The sequence below is a fragment of the Rutidosis leptorrhynchoides genome, chromosome 6, assembly GCF_046630445.1.
Source record: "Rutidosis leptorrhynchoides isolate AG116_Rl617_1_P2 chromosome 6, CSIRO_AGI_Rlap_v1, whole genome shotgun sequence".
NCBI lineage: Eukaryota > Viridiplantae > Streptophyta > Magnoliopsida > Asterales > Asteraceae > Rutidosis > Rutidosis leptorrhynchoides.
Window position 1 is genome coordinate 424,469,983 of NC_092338.1, and position 14,520 is coordinate 424,484,502.

Here is a 14,520-nt window from a genome sequence, read left to right on the forward strand (position 1 = left end):
CCATTTAATCCGAAAATTAGTGTTCTTGAGCATTTTTTTCCCAATTCGATTTTAATGCTTTTTAGTGTAATTATGCTTAAATTGCTTGTGTATTATGCTTGTATAACCTAGATTGATGCTATTTAACATGATTAGAAGCCTTAAACTTCAAATTTTGGGTAATCTAGGGTTTGTGTTCTTGAGCAATTTGGGGCTTTTTGATATAAACAGGTTATGGCCAATTTTTGTTATGAATTATTGCTAAATTAAGTAGTGTAACATGTTTAGGTAGTTAAATGATCCAAACTTTGAGCCTAAACTTGATTTTAAGAATTAAAGTGGACTTTTTCAAGTCTAAAATTCATGAACTTGATTTTTGAGAGATAATGCCATTTGAAACTTGTTTAATTGCTAGTGATGGTTATTTTGACATGTTATTTGAGTTGAATGCTTATGAACTTGGTGAACATTTTCGTATATGCTTATTTGAAAAAGTGTAGATTTGATAAAAATATGAAAATGAGCTTAAGTTTGATATACATTGAACATATCATTGTAATTATTTTGATTGATGATTTTGCTGACACTAATGCATATTTGAATGCACAAAAATTGTGTTTGATGTGTTTTGCAGACTGAAAGGGGTGAATCTTCATCCCAAGCTCGCAATTCTCCTCCTGAGAATGCGGAACAACAGGATGTTGATAGCTATTATAAACAAGATATACCTCATCCAGTTATGACATTTTCAGATATGCACTTGGATGAGTTGCACCCGAACTTGAGATTTGACAGACGTTGGATAGATTATCCAAAATACCAAAGGGGTTTGCATACTCTTCATTCTAAAGTTGTTGAAGTACCTAGGGTAATAGAATGGGCACCGTTAGAAGCTGTAGAATTAGCCGGGCCAATTAGAGAATTACTTACACAGAGGTATGGTAATTCTACTTTTAACGATTGGGTACGTTTATTCAACATGCGTAGACCTGTATATAAAGTATGGTGTAAAGAATTATTGTGTAGTATAGAAATAAATGATCGGGTAGCTAGTTTAACCGATCGATCTTTTATTAGATTTTTTTTAGGAGGTTCAATGCGCCACATGTCTCTACTAGACATGCCTCAGGCCTTACGTATATATACGCCTGAGGAGTTAGCATCTGCCGATTGTAGAGGGTTGATATTGAACGGTAGGAAAATTGATGAAAATTTTGATACGCATGGTGTATGGAGTCAAATGACTAGCCAACACCGATTTAAAGGGGGAAATTACTCTTATTTGGATATAGATAGAGTAGAGTTAAGAGTAATTCATAAGTTTTTAGCCAATTCGATTACACAACGAGGTAAGAATAAGGAAAAGGTAAATGAACAGGATTTGTTTTACCACATGTGTATTCGAGACCCACAAAGCGCTGTAAGTATACCTTATTGTGTGGGTTATTATTTATCAGCTATGGTTAGGGGGATGAGACCGCATAGCATAATAGGAGGTGGTATATTTATTACTTTGATTGCTGAATATCTCGGTGTGGATATAAGTCGGGGGGGATTATTAGTCGAAGAACCAGAACCCCGCGATACAATAGGTTTAAATGTATACCATGGTGCGAAGGTTTTGAAGAGGTGAAATAACGCCGCAGTACAATACCATGGTAGACATCCACAGGTTGAGAGAAACCAACAGCCAGGTAACGTGGGAGGAGGAAATGAAATGACAGAAATGCAAAGGTTTATAGCTTCACAAGAGTATGAAAATGCTAGACATCGAGCATTTGAAGATTGGCAAGTTCATCAAAACCAAATCATAGCTCATTGCCAACATGTAGGTAGAAACTATATTCCTATTCCATCGCCCGTATTTCCTCCCTGGTCTATAGAGATCCAACCACCGTATCCTACGTATAACCCAGCCGAAGCATTTTATAACACATATGGTTATGCATGGAACCCCTACTGGTATCAGTATCATCCCTGGTCTACTTAGTTTTATTTATTTTATAATTTGTAATGTTGATACATTTAATACTTATGTTGGAATTGTATTAGTTTTTATAATTTACAAATTTTTATTTTTAGATTTTAATAATGTTTGAATGTGGGGTAATATACCAAACTTCAAAAATATGTATATATGTTTGCAGTTTATCTTATGTACACAACAGGGTAAAACAACGCATTTTCAAAGACTGGCATTAAGTTCAGCAAAAGCAACTAATTTTGACGACAAGATGCAAAATAAATGTGATATAACAACAAGACGGAATGAACAAATGATATGCACCATTTATCATTCAGCAAACAAACACAAATATGTTTGGAAACTTTGATAAAATTTAATCATTTCTACGCTAATCACCCTCAATAATTTAAATTGTTACTGATTTCTTGCAAATGAGGGCATTGCAAGATCTTAAGTGTGGGAAGGGGTTAAATTATTTCGGATTTTTAAAATTTTTACTTTATACACTTGGTTACCATTAAAAATACTAGTAAAGCAGTAGTTGTATTAGAATCTAGTGCTCTCTGATAATAAAGAACAGCCCTAGTCTTATATACTGACTACCCAATTCTAGTAAAATTTTTCAAAATTTTTAACTAAATGAATTTAAAATCATGTTTATACATATTTATGAACGATAAAACTAGGTGTTAACACCGAAATTATTGTTACCTTGGAAAGGACATAAATTGAGAAACAAACCAAAATGTTAGAATTCATTTAAAATGGAATAGAGGACAATAAAAAGGAAAATAAAAGCCAAGTGTGGGAAATTTTCACCAAGTTATTCAAAATATATATCACATATTTTTGTACAATTAATTGAAGATACTTTTGTTTTGGACGATAATTAACTGTTTTAGCTAATTTACTGTAAGAAAGATGGATCTACACGATGAATCAATTCCATCATTAAAAGGAAGTAAAGTCTTCCGAAAAAGACACGCGCTTCTTGATTTAGGTTAAGAAGTTGTCGTCCAGACCAGCTGTAGGTTGACGAAAAATCTAGAAAAGTCATCACTAAAATCAGCAGGAAATCCACGGACCTCAGCATCAAACAGGGTCGCCAAGTGGTCAGATTTATCCTAGCCATGAGAAGGATTTATCTCGTAAAATGGGGGGCACCGTGCGAATTAGCTGGATAAGATTAATGAATCAGATCCCCAGAAAGGATAATCTTCTTAAAGATCAAAAATCAGCTTTTAAGACTGATATTACTCAATCCTTGAGATTGACCTTAAAGATTGAGAATTCAAACTCATGGAATTCAATGATATCTAAACTCGAGCTTGAACGAGAAAATATTTTGATCAAATTATAAACCGATTTGTTTTCTGAAAACCCATTTTCAATGCGTTCATTACCTTTGAACGTAAAATCCTAGGAATTCACCTGGAATTCATTAGGTCATCTGAACCAAATCGGGTGTCAACCGTAAGAACGGTGGTTGCATAGCATGGTCAAAGACAGGACCTTGTGCCAGACCGGAAAATTATAAGGGTGAGCTTTACTATTGCTCCTACAAAGGATAGTAATTGCGTCCGACACGTTATATACCATAATTAAAAGCATGTCAAGGGACATTGCCTTAAAAGTTGCTTGTTCAACGCTTTCCTTTACAACCGGACGGTAGTTTACCGAAAGGTAATATACGGAGCAAGTATACTGGACGTGTTGTTTTCCTAATACAAGGTTAGCAAGTGGGTGACACAAAACCACAAGTTTTGAGCAAAATTTTCAAATCTAAAACCCACCAAACCCACAAAAAGAATTTGCAAACACCGGTGAAGGGTTATTTCGGAAAACTTATCTAGGGTAAAAGCTAGATTTAATTTTCAAAAGATCAAATGTTTTCATAAAGATCCAATTTCCTTAATGGATCTAAATTTTTATAGTCATGTGGGACTGTAAACCATATCGTTACTACAATTGTTTATACCGCCGTATAGAAATCACTGATGTACAAAGTGTGAAGAATAAAGAAGTGATTCTAGTATATCAAGACTATATTGCTTGAGGACAAGCAAACGCTCAAGTGTGGGAATATTTGATAATGCTAAAAACGAACATATATTTCATAGCATTATTCCTCAAGAAATACAAGCTTTTAGTTGCAATTGTTCTATTTACAAGTAATATTCGTTTAAATAATAAAAGGTGAAGACAAAAGACAGATTCGATGAATTAAAGACGCAAACGACCAAAAAGCTCAAAAGTACAAAATACAATCAAAGAGGTTCCAATTATTGATAAGAAACGTCTCAAAATTACAAGAGTACAAGATTCAAAACGCAAAGTACAAGATATTAAATTGTACGCAAGGACGTTCGAAAATCCGGAACCTGGACCAGAGTCAACTCTCAACGCTCGATGCAACGGACTAAAAATTACAAGTTAACTATGTATATAAATATAATATAATATATAATTAATTATATAAATTATATATATATATATATTATATTTATATAATAAACCATCGGTAAACAAAGAGCCAAAGCTGGGTGAGCTGTAATTACAAACTCCGCGACTCGCAGAGTTTGAAGAGCAAAAAGGGCGCGAGTCGCGGAGTTCACCTGGGCTCAAATTCCTATAAAAGCCAACGCAGTTCGACGAAAAATATATCCAAAAATCTCTCTTTCTCTATATGTAAACGTAATATAAATATATATATATATATTTTAATTTTAAATTTAATTTTAATTATAATTCTAATAATAAGGGTATGTTAGCGAAAGTTGTAAGGGTGTAAGTCGAAATTCTGTCCGTGTAACGCTACGCTATTTTTAATCATTGTAAGTTATGTTCAACCTTTTTAATTTAATGTCTCGTAGCTAAGTTATTATTATGCTTATTTAAAACGAAGTAATCATGATGTTGGGCTAATTACTAAAATTGGGTAATTGGGCTTTGTACCATAATTGGGGTTTGGACAAAAGAACGACACTTGTAGAAATTAGACTATGGGCTATTAATGGGCTTTATATTTGTTTAACTAAATGATAGTTTGTTAATTTTAATATAAAGATTTACAATTGGACGTCCCTATAAATAACCATATACACTCAATCGGACACGATGGGCGGGATATTTATATGTACGAATAATCGTTCATTTAACCGGACACGGGAATGGATTAATAGCCACTAGAATTATTAAAACAGGGGTGAAATTATGTACAAGGACACTTGGCATAATTGATAACAGAGTATTAAAACCTTAGGTTACGCTCAGTCGACATCCTGGTGTAATTATTAAACAAAGTATTAAAATCTTGTTACAGTTTAAGTCCCCAATTAGTTGGAATATTTGACTTCGGGTATAAGGATAATTTGACGAGGACACTCGCACTTTATATTTATGACTGATGGACTGTTATGGACAAAAACCAGACGGACATATTAAATAATTCAGGACAAAGGACAATTAACCCATGGGCATAAAACTAAAATCAACACGTCAAACATCATGATTACGGAAGTTTAAATAAGCATAATTCTTTTATTTCATATTTAATTTCCTTTATTTTATATTTAATTGTACTTCTAATTATCGCACTTTTATTTATTGTTATTGTATTTAATTGCACTTTTAATTATCGTACTTTTTAATTATCGCAAGTTTATTTTATCGCACTTTTATTTATCGCAATTTCATTATCGTTATTTACTTTACGCTTTAAATTAAGTCTTTTATTTATTTAATATTTTACATTTTATTTTAACTCAAGTTTATTTTATCGCACTTTTATTTATCGCAATTTCATTATCGTTATTTACTTTACGCTTTAAATTAAGTCTTTTATTTATTTAATATTTTACATTTTATTTTAACTGCGACTAAAGTTTTAAAATCGACAAACCGGTCATTAAACGGTAAAAACCCCCCTTTATAATAATAATATTACTTATATATATATATTTGTATTTTTATAAATTTAAACTAATATAGCGTTAAGCTTTGTGAAAAAGATTCCCTGTGGAACGAACCGGACTTACTAAAAACTACACTACTGTACGATTAGGTACACTGCCTATAAGTGTTGTAGCAAGGTTTAAGTATATCCATTCTATAAATAAATAAATATCTTGTGTAAAATTGTATCATATTTAATAGTATTTCCTTGTAAAATATAAGCTATTTTATATACACCTCGCATAACATCACGAATAATGGTCCAGAATTCGTAGATATAGAGTTTCGAATGATTATAATGTTCTAAGCAGGAAGGAACATGATAGCACGATTTGATTTTCAAATATTTTTTTCAACATCACGGAAGATAGAACCATCAGGAATACATTTTCTTGATATGTTCAGAAGTTAAGTAGAATGAAAGAGTTATGTAACATGGCACATGATGACGTTATGATCTGTGAATCATCATGTTCCAATAGAAACTCAGCATAACTTACTGTAATATAATCACGTTGGCCAAGCATCATTATATTATACTAACACATGCTTCAATTCCCAACACTTCTCCACAAATCATTTCTAATTTATACTTGAGTTTTAAAGAAGTTTCCGGTATAATGGAATACAGAAAACACGAAGAGGTAGATAGTTTCAGATAAGGATGTTTATGAAAATATCCTCAGAAATATCGACGATATTTATGATGATATTTTAGAATTTCTAAGTTCGATGGTTGATGAAGAAAAATTTTTCGCAACATTTTAACATGACTTCGGAGCAAGATATTCTCTAAAGATTTCATTGGATACAGAATTATCTGGATTCTTTGAATATAGAGTTTGGACCTTGTATTTGTCCTCGGTCTCCTTCATAGTTTGCTCAATCCATTTTTCAGTTCCTAATTTTCTATCGAGCGTTCCTAACACTCCCTTCTTTATCATCAAACTTTTGGCCGTTTAGACCATCTACAATTTTTCTGTTTCCTCTGCATTTAATGCTACGATATTTGAATCGTCGGTTATCAATCCGAGGTGGTTTCAGGAGAATTGTGTTTTTAGATGATTAAACGCTGATGGTACTATGGTGGAATATAAAAGGTTTCCCAGTAACAATAAAAGAGTACGTATATATATCAAGATTATAATAAGGTTGTTTCGAACGAAAAGTCGAAGTTGACTTGCTGGAGTTGTGACAAAATTGACTAATTTGGAAAGAAATTGTAAAGTTATTTTCAGTAATAACAACACCAAAGGAGCTAGCACAGATATGTGTTAAACGTTTACTCAGGTTTCGAGAATTTTTCAGGTGCATAGCTATATGCCTCACTCTTTTCTTCCGTAGATGAAGTGCGGTTGGTTCATCCTCTCGATTGAGGTGTTTTCAAGAATCATGAAAGGTTTGAATGCAGATTGTAATCGTCAAGATACAAATGAGGTTTAAGATGAAATCAAGTGGCAGACTTGAAGAATTGTTTAGTTTCACATGTTATAATCAATATTTTAATTCATTTTAATTGTCCAATGTTTTCTTCATTATGCCACTTGTTTGATTCTGATAAGTCAAAATCCAAATATGAAATCGAATAAAAATGGTTATTCAGTGGTGAACGGATTCGTATATCTGCCGATGTAAGTAGGATCGTAAATGACTGTTGAATCAGATTCGGAGAATATACAGTGTAACTTATTAATGTGAAACTAAATATTCCTCAGGTATTACCTACCCGTTAAAATATTTTCACCATTATCAGTTTGTACAAAAGAATTTTTTATTACAATCTTTATGAAAACATATATACATATATATTTTCTTCAGATGTAATCATGGATTTAATGAGTTAATATGATATTAAACTCATATGATTTTCGGTTTGAGCTAGAATAAGTAATCTCTAAAACTATTAGGAACCACATATTCTTCGCAGAATATTAATGAAGTTATGGATCAATACTTCATCGTTCATTGTTCTTGGTACTCCTTGGTATCTATGGTGCGTATGATGTTGATGTTCGAGGTATAGATTGTGATGTCGAGACGTGTGATGCGGATGTTGCTGTTGGCGGTGGTGATGGTATTGTTGGAGTTGTTGATGGTAGTACTATTGCTGTCGGTGTTGCTGCTGGTGCTTGTAACCTTTGCACCATATTCTCCAAAGCTACTACCCGAGTGCGAAGTTCCTTTACTTCTTCTATTACACCGGGATGATTGTCGGTTCGGACGAGCGGATGAATAAGATTTAGAATCTGAGATAGCATATAGTCATGACGAGATACCCTGAAAATGAGAGAAAAAATGGTATTATGAACAGGTTCGCCGGTAAGTGCTTCAGGTTCTTCGCCAAGAGGTGAATTCGGTTGATGGAAAGGATCGCTTCTTCGCATCTCCATTGATTAAGTTTACTTCGTACCCATTCTCAATTCATCCTGAATTTATGATGGCTAATTGGTTGACCCATTCCGGTTACACTGCTTTCGAAACTCGAGCGGAAATCCATATCGGAATCCGAGGAACTTGAACTGGTTGCAAAATTCATCTTGCACGGTTAGATAAAGGATTTTTCGATATGGAATGATTCGGATGTCGGATGATATTCTAATTACATAGAATACCTATATATAGTATAAAAGACCCCGTAGATTAAGGAGGAATTTACGGAATATGCCAGGCATAGTTTACAGTAAAAGATACGCTAAGAAATGAATTAGCATATACGCTAAGATATGAATTTTGTCTATACACTTTTCATGCAATCAATGCAGTAAGATGTGTCTAGACTAAGAATGATAAGCAAATGATTCCCTAATAATGATAAGTAGGTAATTTTCGACACGAAATGATAAGCAAAACTTTTGACATGCAGACACGGTCGAAGTTCAGACTCATTAATGCATCTAAACAACTATCAGTTAGACACACTAATGCAAGACTTGGTTCGCTAAGACCACCGCTCTGATACCACATGTCATACCCTGTCCAAAATCTTCCTGAACGAACACAATAACATATGGTACCATCGCAATGAACTGACGTCTATATGCCTTGAACGACTCCAAGTAATATCTTTTAAATGAGCAAATGCACAGCGGAAGATTTATTTCATACTTGAGAATAAACATGCTTTAAAGTGTCAACCAAAAGGTTGGTGAGTTCATAAGTTTATCATAAAACAATAAAATTCATCATTTTGATAGACTACAAGATTTAAATCCTGCATGGTACAAATGGGCCCAAATCCTATACCCACCTGTAATGCACATGCGATATCTTTTAAATACAGTACACCTTTCTCGTGTACGAAATCATTTTTCATAAATCTTAGTAACCGTACACATATCTCGTGCACAAAAATAACATACACATAACCTGTGTATAAAATCATTTTCTCGATACATAACATTCACTTTTCATTTCTTTCATAGCTTGGCTTGGTAACCGACCTTAACATATAATGAGCATAATAATATCCCCAAAACAGAACATCTCGTCTGTATAATAATCATATAAACTTCGAAGTACTAAACACCACGCCCACTAGCCCTTCCGTCTAGTGAACATTCTGGGTGGGGGTGTTAAACCCGGTAGCTACCTTTAGGATTCGCGTGAATTAGGGCCATACCCGATTCTAATTCTTAGGTTACCAAGCAATAATAATCAGGGAAAAAATATTCACAACAATTAGTGGCAATTATCAAGTCCACATAATTCAATAATAATCCACAGAACTTCTGTCTACATAATAATTCGTTCGAGGAATGTTTTGCTTGTGTCTATCTCGTCAAACATTTATAAAAGTATTTCATGTATTCGCAGTTCAAAATATATTTCAAAAGCATTTAATAAAGCAGTTGTAAAAACAGCCCATGTATTCTCAGTCCCAAAAATGTAAAGAGTAAAAGGGAGCAAATGAACTCACAATATTGTATTTTGTAGTAAAAATACATATGACATCATTTAACAAGTGTAGGGTTGATCTCGGATTCACGAACCTATATCAGTTATATATATTAAAACATGTAATGATAATCAAACAAATATATATATTATTAGTGATCTAATTGTTATTTTAATCATGTGTTTCATTTATAACTTAATTAATTATATTTATTTTGTATACTTTAAATAAATAATTTATATAAAAATTATTAATATAGTTATGTTAAATATAGTTTTATATAACTAATAATTATATGAAAAAATAATATTGATAATAAGGAGTTATTTTATTTTATAATAATAATAATAGTTATTATAATAATAAAAATGATACTAGTAATAATAATATGATAGTAATAATAATAATATTAAAAATCATGATATTAATGTTAAAAATCATAATAATAATGATAATAATAATAATTATAATATGTATAAAATTATATTAATAGTAATATTCATAAAACTAATATTAATATTTATATAACAAGATAATAATAAGCATAATAATAATAATGATAAAAAAATGATAATTCTAATAATAATAATACTTTTACTAATATTGATAATGATAATAATAATATTATTATTATTATTATTAATAGTACATATAGTTATCAGTTATTAAAGTTTACATCTATAATCATAATATCGTCATTTTTATCAAAATTTTATAATTTAGTGATCACATATAATAATCTTAATTTTCATAATCATAAAGCTATATCAATTTTTCATTATAAATATAAACTTGATCATCTTTTTTTGATTATATATAACATATCGAATTCTATTAATATATCAAATTTTTATATCCTAACCCTAATAATAATAATAATAATAATAATAATAGTAATAAATGAAAATGATATTAATAATAATAATAATAATAATAATAATTAGTATTAATAAATAATAAATAATAAAGTAAATAAAAAATATATATTTATACGGAGCATTATCTTACTTATTAGGTATTCCGATTTCTAGGTAACCAATTTACCCCAATTACTTCCATAATATCATTCACCATCATCTACGCACAATTACAAACCCTAGAGTCTTCAACCTTATTTCATTCATCAACCCTAAATCGTTTGTTCGTTCATTCGTTCAAGATTCTTCACAAGGAATGGGGACAAGTCATAGGTATGTTCCTTTAATTCTTTCTAAATTAATAGACAGTCACTGAATTAAAATACTAAAAAGGGATTTCAATTTCTTTGAATCAATTGAAATTCGGTTACTTGATTGAAGGCGGTTTAATTTATTAATTATTGTATGAACGAATTGATTGATTGTTTGTAGCAGAATTTGTGATGATGGTGATTTCGGTTTGTTGAGTGACGAATGAGCAAGCAACAACACAGTAGCAGTTTGATAGCAGTTAATAGCAGGTATTGATACCGTTTTGATGATTATTTTTGGTTATGGTTTCTATACGATAGTAACAATTATCGAAAGATGATGATTTGTTTAGTGATTGTCGAATAATTATGGCAGTGATAGATTGACAATGATGATGATGATGATAAATTGATGATGGTGTTTTGGTTCTTGGTCTCAGTTCTAACACAACAAGTGGGTTTCGAATTGAGTAGTAACGAGGAAGAGAATAGAAGTAGAAACGATATAATAGAGGCAGGAGAATATGGTTTGGTGATGTGTGGAGTGGTGGCGATTGATGGTGGCTTTATGTTTTGTTTGCTTGATCACAGAAAAACAGACACAAGGATATTGGTGATGGCTATTTGGTGGCGGTGGTTTTCAAAGGAGACTGTAACAGGAACATAATAGATAGAGCAGTAGCAGTTTTCTTTGGTTTATTGGTTGTGAAGTTCTTCGAATAGTAGTAGCAAGTATAGCATAGCAGTAGCTCGATCATAGTGTTTCTTGTTGGTTGTGATTAAGAGATGATGGGTTAACAGTTAGGAACTAATGGTGGTTTGTTTTAATATCTAGTTCAAAATAATAACTCTTGTGTGTATATGTTTGTTGAAGATGGTGATTGAACAAAATGAATCTGTTTTGGTTAATGAGTGTGTTTGATCTTAGTTGCAACAGAAAAGATGACACATGGTGGTGGTTAGAGTGCCGAGGTGGTGGTGGTGATTCGAATAAGAAGAAGGTGCAGTTTTGGTTAATGTTTGAGCTACAAACAGAAGACAAATGGTAACAACAACCAAGTCAATAGTCCGATTTAGCTAGAGATTGAATAGAAACTGAAGTTAATACATTAAGTGTTTCGGTTGAGGTGGTTTCAAGTAACAAGGTTAGAAGATGGTAATGAGGATCGATTTGCTTTTAAGTGAATTGGTGTGTGAGTCGACAATCAGACAAAAACAAAAATAAAACAAGTAAAAAGTGAATTAGATGATTAACTGCCCCCTTTTTTTTTAATCCATAATTTGTGAGTGGAGTAGGTGTTTGTGACTATCCTCAATATTAATATGCAGTGTGTATATATGTAACTATGTGCATATGTACTATATGTATATAATTTAATGAGTGACGTACCAAAACAAGCCTAGTGTCAATCAATCATAATATTAAATGGCAAAGGTAATCAATTAGTAGCAGTGGAGAGTTGGTGATATTGTCAAAAGGAAACAGATGATTGATCATGTAAAATGCAAACGTCCATATATGTATTACTATTAAATTGTGAAGAGACAAAACTAACTAGTAACACAGTAATCTTTTTATTAAATATCACATTTACACTATCTAATAGTAACTCTAATTTAAATCACTCATGAGATAATATGAAAGTGATATATAACCGAATCTTTACTAATAGCCAAATAGAAATCTCAAGAATTCAAAAGGGAAAATAGTAAAAGTTAATGAATTATAATTCATTTAGCTGTCATCTTATTATTTGGTACGGACGATTTTAACACGGAGATTATATCGTACTCCGTTGTTAATCAGTGGCGGATAAAAGTCTTTTAGAAAAATCCTATATTTTTAATTTAAAATCTTTATTTATTTTGGTTATTGAATGTGGAAACTGGATTAAAAATGCTCGTCCATTATTTATTTTCAATTTCAAATAATATAAAGCGCATATTATTTTACTTATTCGTTTTCAATAATTACATCATATATTATTTCAAATAATATTTCAAATCAATATATATATATATATATATATATATATATATATATATATATATATATATATATATATATATATATATATATATATATATATATATATATATGTATGTATCTATTTATAATTAGTTGTTCGTGAATCGTCAAGAGCAGTCGAATGTCAATTGAATATATGAACATCGTTTCAAAATTTTCTAGACTCAACATTACATACTTTGCTTATCGTATCGAAATCATATAAAGATTAAGTTTAAATTTGGTCAGAAATTTCCGGGTCGTCACATAGAGGTCAAATACCTCGCAATGAAATCGATGAATGACGTGTTCGTCCATATGGATTTGAAGCGATCGTCATAGCCCATTCCCACGGGGTGTCGGCAACGTTAAATTCTTAGTAGTCGCAATCGACTATTTTACCAAGTGGGTCAAAGCGAAACCGTTAAGCACAATTACAGGAAGGAAGATCTTAACATTTGTATGGGAGGACATTGTTTGTCGTTTCGGCTTACCACGAGAGATAGTCAGCGACAATGGCACGCAGTTCGCACATAATCCATTCAAAGACTGGTGCGCCGACATGGACATTCAACAGTCATTTACCTCCGTGGCCTACCCGCAGGCCAATGGGCAGGTCGAGGTCACAAACAGAGACATCGTTGCCGGCATAAAAGCAAGATTAGGCAAACACCGACAAGGATGGGTAGATGAACTCCAACATGTACTGTGGGCACATCGGACAACGCCGAAAGACAGTATGAACGAAACACCCTTCAGTCTGGTATACGGAACCGAAGCGGTCATACCGGCTGAAGTACTAGTTCCAACTGATCGAATAATGGAATTTGATGAACAGCAAAATGATGACGCATTAAGCGAAAACTTGGATGCTCTCGAAGAGCGATGAACAATAGCCCATATCCGGCAAGCTGAAAAGAAGCAACAAATCGCAACCAACTATGACAAAAAAGTCAAACTACTGGACTTTCAGTTATACGATTTGTTATTGCGCAGCAACGAGGCCAGCCGGCAGCAAGATTTCGGCAAATTAGGCCCCAAATGGGAGGGACCCTACAGGGTTGTCGGAATAACTGAGTACGGTGCATACCACCTGGAGACACCGGACGGAATTCCGATACAACGCCCTTGGCACGCCTTTCATTTAAAGAAATATCATGTGTAACTTACCTGCAACCGTGAAGACTAATCACCCACTCGGACGGCAGAAACACTTATGTATTCAAATAATTTCTATGTATAAGTCATCAATAAAGCTTCATTATCTATACTTATGCACTGTAATGACTCTGAATATGACACAAGTAACATCAAAAATCCTTTGGCATATTTCGGACCTACCGCCAGAAGAAATGCTTTCTAGCTTTCGTTGGTAGGAGGACACTCCTTGAAGAACCTTAACGGATAATAAGGACGTCCGACCATATCATTGGTGGCCCGGTTTTACCGCATAAACAACTCGACCACACTCACGCGTAGTCTAGATATCTACGTTTTTGTCATGACAAATATACGAAACACAACGGAAAAGTAAACTAGTTTATACACAA

At 32.5% G+C, this 14,520-nt stretch overlaps 1 protein-coding gene across 1 annotated transcript in view; it reads left to right on the forward strand.

Moving 5' to 3' along the window:
* Positions 1–13,859, forward strand: part of LOC139855189 (uncharacterized) — a 31,602-nt gene extending 17,743 nt beyond the window's left edge. The window contains exons 4-5 of the mRNA XM_071844431.1: positions 11,891–12,007; positions 13,301–13,859. Coding sequence (XP_071700532.1) covers positions 11,891–12,007; positions 13,301–13,859 — 676 coding nt within the window. The remainder of the gene's footprint in view (positions 1–11,890; positions 12,008–13,300) is intronic.
* Positions 13,860–14,520: the final 661 nt, after the last annotated feature.